General features: G+C 46.8%; 1 protein-coding gene across 1 annotated transcript in view; it reads right to left on the bottom strand.

Moving 5' to 3' along the window:
* Positions 1-8,610: 8,610 nt before the first annotated feature.
* LOC110512232 (annexin A5) overlaps positions 8,611-12,040 on the bottom strand; it is a 27,945-nt gene continuing 24,515 nt past the window's right edge. Inside the window, exon 13 of the mRNA XM_036971985.1 lies at positions 8,611-9,008. Within this exon, the coding sequence (XP_036827880.1) occupies positions 8,946-9,008 (63 nt within the window). The 3' untranslated portion in view covers positions 8,611-8,945. The remainder of the gene's footprint in view (positions 9,009-12,040) is intronic.

Raw genomic sequence — 12,040 nt, 5'->3', positions numbered from 1 at the left:
GTAGGGTTGATCCGAAACGGCTGTGATATGTTGTCTGGCTGTGTGATATGTTGTCTGACCGTAGTGCGCTTTAGGGACTGGCCGAGGAGTAGGGTTGATCCGAAACGGCTGTGATATGTTGTCTGACCGTAGTGCGCTTTAGGGACTGGCCGAGGAGTAGGGTTGATCCGAAACGGCTGTGATATGTTGTCTGGCTGTGTGATATGTTGTCTGACCGTAGTGCGCTTTAGGGACTGGCCGAGGAGTAGGGTTGATCCGAAACGGCTGTGATATGTTGTCTGACCGTAGTGCGCTTTAGGGACTGGCCGAGGATTAGGGTTGATCCGAAAACCGTAGTGCGCTTTAGGGACTGGCCGAGGAGTAGGGTTGATCCGAAACGGCTGTGATATGTTGTCTGACTGTAGTGCGCTTTAGGGACTGGCCGAGGAGTAGGGTTGATCTGAAACTGCTGTGATATGTTGTCTGGCTGTGATATGTTGTCTGACCGTAGTGCGCTTTAGGGACTGGCCGAGGAGTAGGGTTGATCCGAAACCGCTGTCAAGCACCTGAGCTAACAGAGGCTCGCTTGTTAGCTACTTCCAGACACATAATGAGAGAACACCATTTTACTCACCATAGCAAATCAAATCACATCACATTTTATTGGTCACATACAGTCGGGAGAACAAGTATTTGAGACACTACCGATTTTGCAGGTTTTCCTACTTACAATGCATGTAAAGGTCTGTAATTTGTATCATAGGTACACTTCAACTGTGAGAGACGGAATCTAAAACAAAGATCCAGAAAATCACATTGTATGATTTTTAAGTAATTAGTTTGCATTTTATTGCATGACATAAGTATTTGATACATCAGAAAAGCAGAACTTACTATTTGGTACAGAAACCTTTGTTTGCAATTACAGAGATCATACGTTTCCTGTAGTTCTTGACCAGGTTTGCACACACTGCAGCAGGGATTTTGGCCCACTCCTCCATACAGACCTTCTCCAGATCCTTCAGGTTTCGGGGCTGTCGCTGGGCAATACGGACTTTCAGCTCCCTCCAAAGATTTTCTATTGGGTTCAGGTCTGGAGACTGGCTAGGCCACTCCAAGACCTTGAGATGCTTCTTACGGAGCCACTCCTTAGTTGCCCTGGCTGTGTGTTTCGGGTCGTTGTCATGCTGGAAGACCCACCCACGACCCACCATGTCAGAGACGCAAACTCGGTCTCAACCTTTAAGTCTCTACTGAAGACTCATCTCTTCAGTGGGTCATATGATTGAGTGTAGTCTGGCCCAGGAGTGGGAGGGTGAACGGAAAGGCTCTGGAGCAACGAACCACCCTTGCTGTCTCTGCCTGGCCGGTTCCCCTCTTTCCACTGGGATTCTCTGCCTCTAACCCTATTACAGGGGCTGAGTCACTGGCTTTACTGGGGCTCTCTCATGCCGTCCCTGGAGGAGGTGCGTCACCTGAGTGGGTTGAGTCACTGATGTGGTCATCCTGTCTGGGTTGGCGCCCCCCCCCCCCCCCCCCCTTAAGTTGTGCCGTGGCGGAGGTCTTTGTGGGCTATACTCAGCCTTGTCTCAGGATGGTAAGTTGGTGGTTGAAGATATCCCTCTAGTGGTGTGGGGGCTGTGCTTTGGCAAAGTGGGTGGGGTTATATCCTTCCTGTTTGGCCCTGTCCGGGGGTGTCCTCGGAGTGGGCCACAGTGTCTCCTGACCCCTCCTGTCTCAGCCTCCAGTATTTATGCTGCAGTAGTTTATGTGTAGGTGGGCTAGGGTCAGTTTGTTATATCTGGAGTACTTCTCCTGTCCTAATCGGTGTCCTGTGTGAATCTAAGTGTGCGTTCTCTAATTATCTCCTTCTCTCTTTCTTTCTCTCTCTCTGAGGACCTGAGCCCTAGGACCATGCCCCAGGACTACCTGACATGATGACTCCTTGCTGTCCCCAGTCCACCTGGCTGTGCTGCTGCTCCAGTTTCAACTGTTCTGCCTTATTATTATTCGACCATGCTGATCATTTATGAACATTTGAACATCTTGGCCATGTTCTGTTATAATCTCCACCCGGCACAGCCAGAAGAGGACTGGCCATCCCACATATGCTCTCTCTAATTCTCTCTTTCTTTCTCTCTCTCGGAGGACCTGAGCCCTAGGACCATGCCCCAGGAATACCTGACATGATGACTCCTTGCTGTCCCCAGTCCACCTGACTGTGCTGCTGCTCCAGTTTCAACTATTCTGCCTTATTATTATTCGACCATGCTGGTCATTTATGAACATTTGAACATCTTGACCATGTTTTGTTATAATCTCCACCCGGCACAGCCAGAAGAGGACTGGCCACCCGACATAGCCTGGTTCCTCTCTAGGTTTCTTCCTAGGTTTTGGCCTTTCTAGGGAGTTTTTCCTAGCCACCGTGCTTCTTCACCTGCATTGCTTGCTGTTTGGGGTTTTAGGCTGGGTTTCTGTACAGCACTTTGAGATATCAGCTGATGTACGAAGGGCTATATAAAATAAATTTGATTGATTGATTGATCTTCAATGCTCTTACTGAGGGAAGGAGGTTGTTGGCCAAGATCTCGCGATACATGGCCCCATCCATCCTCCCCTCAATACGGTGCAGTCGTCCTGTCCCCTTTGCAGAAAAGCATCCCCAAAGAATGATGTTTCCACCTCCATGCTTCACGGTTGGGATGGTGTTCTTGGGGTTGTACTCAACCTTCTTCTTCCTCCAAACACGGCGAGTGGAGTTTAAACCAAAAAGCTCTATTTTTGTCTCATCAGACCACATGACCTGCACTAGATGGTATAAAATACAGTATATACATATGATGAGTAATACAAGATATGTAAACATTATTAAAGTGGCCTTATTTAAAGTGACTAGTGATCCATTTATTAAAGTGTCCAGTGATTGGGTCTCAATGTAGGCAGCAGCCTCTCTGAGTTAATGATTGCTGTTTAGCAGTCTGATGGCCTTGAGATAGAAGCTGTTTTTCAGTCAGTGTGCAGTGTGATGGCGATTGCATCGTCTGTGGACCTATTGGGGCGATAAGCAAATTGGAGTGGGTCTAGGGTGGAGGTGATATGATGCTTGACTAGTCTCTCAAAGCACTTCATGATGATGGAAGTGAGTGCTACGGGGCAGTAGTCATTTAGCTCAGTTACCTTAGCTTTCTTGGGTACAGGAACAATGGTGGCCCTCTTGAAGCATTGTGGGACAGCCGGTCTGTCTCCACATGGTCTGCCAGCCGGTCTGTCTCCACATGGTCTGCCAGCTGGTCTGTCATGTGTAACAGTATAGACTTTACGTCCGTCCCCTCGCCCCGACCCGGGCGCGAACCAGGGATGCTCTGCACACATCCACAGTCACCCTCTAAGCATCGTTACCCATCGCTCCACAAAAGCCGCGGCCCTTGCAGAGGGGAACCACTACTCCAAGGTCTCAGAGCAAGGGGAACCACTACTTCAAGGTCTCAGAGCAGGGGGAACTACTACTTCAAGGTCTCAGAGCAAGGGGAACCACTACTTCAAGGTCTCAGAGCAAGGGGAACCACTACTTCAAGGTCTCAGAGCAAGGGGAACCACTACTTCAAGGTCTCAGAGCAAGGGGAACTACTACTTCAGGTCTCAGAGCAAGTGGAACCACTACTTCAAGGTCTCAGAGCAAGGGGAACCCCTACTTCAAGGTCTCAGAGCAAGGGGAACTACTACTTCAAGGTCTCAGAGCAAGGGGAACCACTACTTCAATGTCTCAGAGCAAGGGGAACCACTACTTCAAGGTCTCAGAGCAAGGGGAACTACTACTTCAAGGTCTCAGAGCAAGGGGAACCCCTACTTCAAGGTCTCAGAGCAAGGGGAACTACTACTTCAAGGTCTCAGAGCAAGGGGAACCACTACTTCAATGTCTCAGAGCAAGGGGAACCACTACTTCAAGGTCTCAGAGCAAGGGGAACCACTACTTCAAGGTCTCAGAGCAAGGGGAACCACTACTTCAAGGTCTCAGAGCAAGGGGAACCACTACTTCAGGTCTCAGAGCAAGGGGAACCACTACTTCAAGGTCTCAGAGCAAGGGGAACCACTACTTCAGGTCTCAGAGCAAGGGGAACTACTACTTCAAGGTCTCAGAGCAAGGGGAACCACTACTTCAGGTCTCAGAGCAAGGGGAACTACTACTTCAGGTCTCAGAGCAAGGGGAACTACTACTCCAAGGTCTCAGAGCAAGGGGAACTACTACTTCAAGGTCTCAGAGCAAGGGGAACTACTACTTCAAGGTCTCAGAGCAAGGGGAACTACTACTTCAAGGTCTCAGAGCAAGGGGAACCACTACTTCAGGTCTCAGAGCAAGGGGAACCCCTACTTTAAGGTCTCAGAGCAAGGGGAACTACTACTTCAAGGTCTCAGAGCAAGGGGAACCACTACTTCAAGGTCTCAGAACAAGGGGAACTACTACTTCAAGGTCTCAGAGCAAGGGGAACCACCACTTCAAGGTCTCAGAGCAAGGGGAACCACTACTTCAAGGTCTCAGAGCAAGGGGAACCACTACTTCAGGTCTCAGAGCAAGGGGAACCACTACTTCAAGGTCTCAGAGCAAGGGGAACCCCTACTTCAAGGTCTCAGAGCAAGGGGAACCACTACTTCAAGGTCTCAGAGCAAGGGGAACCACCACTTCAAGGTCTCAGAACAAGGGGAACCACTACTTCAAGGTCTCAGAGCAAGGGGAACCACTACTTCAAGGTCTCAGAGCAAGGGGAACTACTACTTCAAGGTCTCAGAGCAAGGGGAACCCCTACTTCAAGGTCTCAGAGCAAGGGGAACCACTACTTCAAGGTCTCAGAGCAAGGGGAACTACTACTTCAAGGTCTCAGAGCAAGGGGAACCACTACTTCAGGTCTCAGAGCAAGGGGAACCACTACTTCAAGGTCTCAGAGCAAGGGGAACTACTACTTCAAGGTCTCAGAGCAAGGGGAACCACTACTTCAGGTCTCAGAGCAAGGGGAACCACTACTTCAAGGTCTCAGAGCAAGTGACGTCACCGATTGAAACGCCACCAGCGCGCACCACTGCTAACTAGCTAGCTATTTCGCATCGGCTACACTGGCTACTGCACCACTGCTAACTAGCTAGCCATTCCGCATCGGCTACACATGCTCTGAGGACTCGGCTAGGGATGCCAAGACTGTGCAAAGCTGTCATCAAGGCAAAGGGTGACTATTTGAAGAATCTCAAATATAAAATGTATTTTGATTTGTTTAACACTTTTTTGGTTACTACATGATTCCATACGTATCCTTTGTCTAGGCCAGGCTAATTGATTACCGGTATTTATCCTTTGTCTATGCCAGGCTAATTGATTACCAGTATTTATCCTTTGTCTAGGCCAGGCTAATTGATTACCGTATTTATCCTTTGTCTAGGCCAGGCTAATTGATTACCAGTATTTATCCTTTGTCTAGGCCAGGCTAATTGATTACCAGTATTTATCCTTTGTCTAGGCCAGGCTAATTGATTACCAGTATTTATCCTTTGTCTAGGCCAGGCTAATTGATTACCGGTATTTATCCTTTGTCTAGGCCAGGCTAATTGATTACCAGTATTTATCCTTTATCTAGGCCAGGCTAATTGATTACCAGTATTTATCCTTTATCTAGGCCAGGCTAATTGATTAGTGGTATTTATTCTTTATCTAGGCCAGGCTAATTGATTAGTGTTATTTATCCTTTATCTAGGCCAGGCTAATTGATTACCAGTATTTCTCCTTTGTCTAGGCCAGGCTAATTGATTACCAGTATTTATCCTTTGTCTAGGCCAGGCTAATTGATTACCGGTATTTATCCTTTGTCTATGCCAGGCTAATTGATTACCGGTATTTATCCTTTGTCTAGGCCAGGCTAATTGATTACCAGTATTTATCCTTTATCTAGGCCAGGCTAATTGATTACCAGTATTTATCCTTTATCTAGGCCAGGCTAATTGATTAGTGGTATTTATTCTTTATCTAGGCCAGGCTAATTGATTACCGGTATTTATCCTTTGTCTAGGCCAGGCTAATTTATTAGCGTTATTTATCCTTTGTCAGACGAATTGAAGATGTGAAAACCGATAATACTGTTTGTGTTTTGCCTTGCTAAGTGGATGAGCTAATTTCTCACAACTCACCCCCATTAGGCTACTAATTCACGCCAATCCTTTCATCATGCGACTGTGATGGAGACAGAGGGAACACTCAGGAGCTTCAAGACTGTCAGGGATAAAGTGAACAAACTCTTCAAACGCTAACAGCAAAATTAGCTTTATGCTGCAAAATAGCCTACTTAGAATTGGCCAAACCTAAACAAATAAACCATTATTGTGGAATTTGTTAGATATTAGGTTTTGTTGTGGAATTGTTTCGATATTACCTGTTAGATACTGCTGCACTGTTCATGATTTTTAATAGGTCTAAAAAAGTTGGTTGAAAACACACTTGCACTTACGAGCTTAGATGGCTCTCGAATGAATCAGGTCTCTGCATACTTAGGGATATGGCTGGGTGATAAACGGTCTTTTAAAATGCATATTGACGAACTTTGTAAACGTCAACAACAAAATCAAGCTAGACTTCCTCTATAGAAACAGGAAATGTTTGTCCTCTACAAATAGAAGACAACGTGTGCAAAGCTACTTTTATGTCTGTTATAGATTATGGGGATATTATTTACATGCTACAGCATCATGTCTTACTACACAGACAGACAAACAGATCTCACTACACAGACAGACAGACAGATCTCACTACACAGACAGACAGACAGGTCTCACTACACAGACAAACAGGTCTCACTACACAGACAAACAGGTCTCACTACACAGACAAACAGGTCTCACTACACAGACAGACAAACAGGTCTCACTACACAGACAGACAAACAGGTCTCACTTCACAGACAGACAGACAGGTCCCACTACACAGACAGACAGACAGGTCTCACTACACAGACAGACAGGTCCCACTACACAGACAGACAGACACGTCTCACTACACAGACAGACAGACACGTCTCACTACACAGACAGACAGGTCCCACGTCTCACTACACAGACAGACAGGTCCCACGTCTCACTACACAGACAGACAGGTCCCACTACACAGACAGACAGGTCCCACGTCTCACTACACAGACAGACAGGTCCCACTACACAGACAGACAGACCCCACTACACAGACAGACAGACAGGTCTCACTACACAGACAGACAGGTCCCACTACACAGACAGACAGACAGGTCCCACTACACAGACAAACAGGTCTCACTACACAGACAAACAGGTCTCACTACACAGACAAACAGGTCTCACTTCACAGACAGACAGACAGGTCCCACTACACAGACAGACAGACAGACAGGTCTCACTACACAGACAGACAGACACTTCTCACTACACAGACAGACAGGTCTCACTACACAGACAGACAGACAGGTCTCACTACACAGACAGACAGACAGGTCTCACTACACAGACAGACAGACAGGTCTCACTACACAGACAGACAGACAGGTCTCACTACACAGACAGACAGACAGGTCTCACTACACAGACAGACAGACAGGTCTCACTACACAGACAGACAGACAGGTCTCACTACACAGACAGACAGACAGGTCTCACTACACAGACAGACAGACAGGTCTCACTACACAGACAGACAGACAGGTCTCACTACACAGACAGACAGACAGGTCCCACTACACAGACAAACAGGTCTCACTACACAGACAAACAGGTCTCACTACACAGACAAACAGGTCTCACTACACAGACAAACAGGTCTCACTTCACAGACAGACAGGTCCCACTACACAGACAGACAGACAGGTCTCACTACACAGACAGACAGACAGGTCTCACTACACAGACAAACAGGTCTCACTACACAGACAAACAGGTCTCACTACACAGACAAACAGGTCTCACTTCACAGACAGACAGACAGGTCTCACTACACAGACAGACAGACAGGTCTCACTACACAGACAGACAGACAGGTCTCACTACACAGACAGGTCTCACTACACAGACAGACAGGTCTCACTACACAGACAGACAGACAGGTCCCACTACACAGACAGACAGACAGATCTCACTACACAGACAGACAGGTCCCACTACACAGACAAACAGGTCTCACTACACAGACAAACAGGTCTCACTACACAGACAAACAGGTCTCACTTCACAGACAGACAGACAGGTCCCACTACACAGACAGACAGACAGGTTCCACGTCTCACTACACAGAGACAGGTCCCACGTCTCACTACACAGACAGACGGACAGGTCCCACTACACAGACAGACAGACAGGTCTCACTACACAGACAGACAGACAGGTCTCACTACACAGACAGACAGACAGGTCTCACTACACAGACAGGTCTCACTACACAGACAGACAGACAGGTCTCACTACACAGACAGACAGACAGGTCTCACTACACAGACAGACAGACAGACAGGTCTCACTACACAGACAGACAGGTCTCACTACACAGACAGACACGTCTCACTACACAGACAGACACGTCTCACTACACAGACAGACACGTCTCACTACACAGACAGACACGTCTCACTACAAACCTGCTGTCAAAATGTTTATTATGTCTTCAGTCTTGTCTTACAAACAGTAAAAACATGAAAACAGTCTTTAGTTGTTATATAACTGACAGTAAAACATGACTTCCAGCATTATTATGACTTTAGTGATGTAGATATGAAGCAGAGTAAAGCTTTAAGGATGTTAGCTACAGATACACACAGGATTAAACCCATCATAACCTATCACAGTGCTGCACCGTGGCCAGCAGAGCTCTCCTATTGGGTTACACAGGACTCAGAGAGTGATTGACAGCTAGAGGGGCCAGTCAGAGTGGAGGTTCTCTCTGGGTATCGCTCCTTCAGGGATCATCGCCACTGTTACGCGTCGTCACCGCCACAGAGCAGGAGGAGGGCCTTACGGTAGTCACCAGAGGTATCTCCCTAGAACACACACATACAGAAGCAGACCATTATGTGAAGTCCATAGATAGGCTGGGAAGAGGTAGGAGAGACAGAGAGAGGTAGGAGAGATAGAGGTAGGAGAGACAGAGAGAGGTAGGAGAGGCAGAGGTAGGAGAGAGAGAGAGAGAGAGGTAGGAGAGAGAGACAGAGAGAGGTAGGAGAGAGAGACAGAGAGAGGTAGAGGTAGGAGAGAGAGACAGAGAGAGGTAGGAGAGAGAGACAGAGAGAGGTAGAGAGAGGTAGGAGAGATAGAGGTAGGAGAGAGAGAGAGAGGGAGAGAGAGAGGTAGGAGAGAGAAAGGGAGAGAGAGAGAGAGAGAGAGAGAGAGAGAGAGGTAGGAGAGAGAGAGAGAGGGAGAGAGAGAGGGAGGAGAGAGAGAGGGAGAGAGAGAGAGATAGGAGAGAGAGAGAGATAGGAGAGAGAGATAGGAGAGAGGTAGGACAGAGAGAGGTAAGAGAGAGAGACAGAGAGAGAGACAGAGAGAGGTAGGAGAGGCAGGGAGAGAGAGACAGAGAGAGGTAGGAGGGAGAGGCAGAGAGAGGTAGGAGGGAGAGGCAGAGAGAGGTAGGAGAGGCAGGGAGAGAGAGACAGAGAGAGGTAGGAGAGAGAGAGAGAGACAGAGAGAGAGAGGAGAGGCAGAGAGAGGTAGGAGAGGCAGAGAGAGAGGTAGGAGAGAGAGAGAGAGAGACAGAGAGAGGTAGGAGAGAGAGAGAGAGAGAGAGAGAGGTAGGAGAGAGAGAGAGAGAGGTAGTAGAGAGAGACAGAGAGACGTAGGAGAGGCAGAGAGAGAGAGAGAGAGAGAAAGAGAGAGGTAGGAGAGAGAGACAGAGAGAGGTAGGAGAGGCAGAGAGAGAGAGACAGAGAGAGGTAGGAGAGATAGAGGTAGGAGAGAGACAGAGAGAGGTACAGGTACAGTGAGAGGGAGAGACAGAGAAAGACTGTCTCTGATCAGAAACTAGATGTTTTGGTTTTCCCAAAGGCATAATGGGACCCATGTCGTCCAAAAAGTTGACTCAAGTTTGCCAAAAAGCACCTGGAAGCACGTGGGTGATCATCAAGACTCTTGGAGGAATGTAACAGATGAGCATAACTTTTTAGGATGACATGGGTCCCATTATGCCTGGGGGAAACCCCCAACAGTGCATCCAACAGTGAGAACCTCACACCAACGGTCCAGCATGGTGGTGGTAGAGTGATGGTTTGGGGAATGTAACAGATGAGCGTAACTTTTTGGGATGACATGGGTCCCATTATGCCTGGGGGAAACCCCCAAACAGTGCATCCAACAGTGAGAACCTCACACCAACGGTCCAGCATGGTGGTGGTGGTGGTGATGGTTTGGGGATGCTTTGCTGAAGAGCAGCAAGACAAAGGATCCAAAACACACAATCAAGTCCACATGAAAAGGGTTAAAAAGCAACCAATCAGATGTTTCGGAATGGCCCAGTCAAAGTCCAGACCGAATCCCAACTGGGGTGTTGTGGCGGGACTTGAAACCAGCAGTTCATGCTTGAAAACCCAAAAATGTTGCAGCGTTAAAGCAATTCTGCATGCAAGAGTGAGGCAAAATTCCTCCACAGCGATGTGAGATACTGATCAACAACTACAGGAAGTGTTTGGTTGGAGTCGTGGCAGCTAAAGGTGGACTGATCAACAACAGGAAGTGTTTGGTTGGAGTCGTTGCAGTTAAAGGTGGACTGATCAACAACTACAGGAAGTGTTTGGTTGGAGTCGTTGCAGCTAAAGGGGGACTGATCAACTACAGGAAGTGTTTGGTTGGAGTCGTTGCAGTTAAAGGGGGACTGATCAACTACAGGAAGTGTTTGGTTGGAGTCGTTGCAGCTAAAGGGGGACTGATCAACTACAGGAAGTGTTTGGTTGGAGTCGTGGCAGCTAAAGGGGGACTGATCAACTACAGGAAGTGTTTGGTTGGAGTCGTGGCAGCTAAAGGTGGACTGATCAACTACAGGAAGTGTTTGGTTGGAGTCGTGGCAGCTAAAGGGGGACTGATCAACTACAGGAAGTGTTTGGTTGGAGTCGTGGCAGCTAAAGGGGGACTGATCAACAACTACAGGAAGTGTTTGGTTGGAGTCATGGCAGTTAAAGGGGGACTGATCAACTACAGGAAGTGTTTGGTTGGAGTCGTTGCAGCTAAAGGGGGACTGATCAACTACAGGAAGTGTTTGGTTGGAGTCGTTGCAGTTAAACGTGGCACAACCAGTTATTGAGTGTAAATTACTTTTTCACACGGGAGCGTTGGGTGTTGCATAAATGTGTTTATCAACAATATGCTAAATAAGAGAACATCAGAAAGGATGGAACTAGATCTGTTTTTGTAAATGTGTTTATCAACAATATGCTAAATAAGAGAACATCAGAAAGGATGGAACTAGATCTGTTTTTGTAAATGTGTTTATCAACAATATGCTAAATAAGAGAACATCAGAAAGGATGGAACTAGATCTGTTTTTGTAAATGTGTTTATCAACAATATGCTAAATAAGAGAACATCAGAAAGGATGGAACTAGATCTGTTTTTGTAAATGTGTTTATCAACAATATGCTAAATAAGAGAACAGCAGAAAGGATGGAACTAGATCTGTTTTTGTAAATGTGTTTATCAACAATATGCTAAATAAGAGAACAGCAGAAAGGATGGAACTAGTTCTGTTTTTGTAAATGTGTTTATCAACAATATGCTAAATAAGAGAACAGCAGAAAGGATGGAACTAGATCTGTTTTTGTAAATGTGTTTATCAACAATATGCTAAATAAGAGAACAGCAGAAAGGATGGAACTAGTTCTGTTTTTGTAAATGTGTTTATCAACAATATGCTAAATAAGAGAACAGCAGAAAGGATGGAACTAGTTCTGTTTTTGTAAATGTGATTTCAGTTTTTTTTTATTTTATACATTTGCAAGCATCTCTAAAAACGTGTTTTTGCTTTGTCATTATGGCCTGTGTTGTGAAGGTTGATGAGGGGAAAAACTATTGAATCCATTTAAGAATA

The sequence above is a fragment of the Oncorhynchus mykiss genome, unplaced genomic scaffold (assembly GCF_013265735.2).
Source record: "Oncorhynchus mykiss isolate Arlee unplaced genomic scaffold, USDA_OmykA_1.1 un_scaffold_87, whole genome shotgun sequence".
Classification (NCBI taxonomy): domain Eukaryota; kingdom Metazoa; phylum Chordata; class Actinopteri; order Salmoniformes; family Salmonidae; genus Oncorhynchus; species Oncorhynchus mykiss.
Note: the sequence above shows the minus strand (reverse complement) of the source record. Positions and strands in the feature narration are given on the sequence as shown.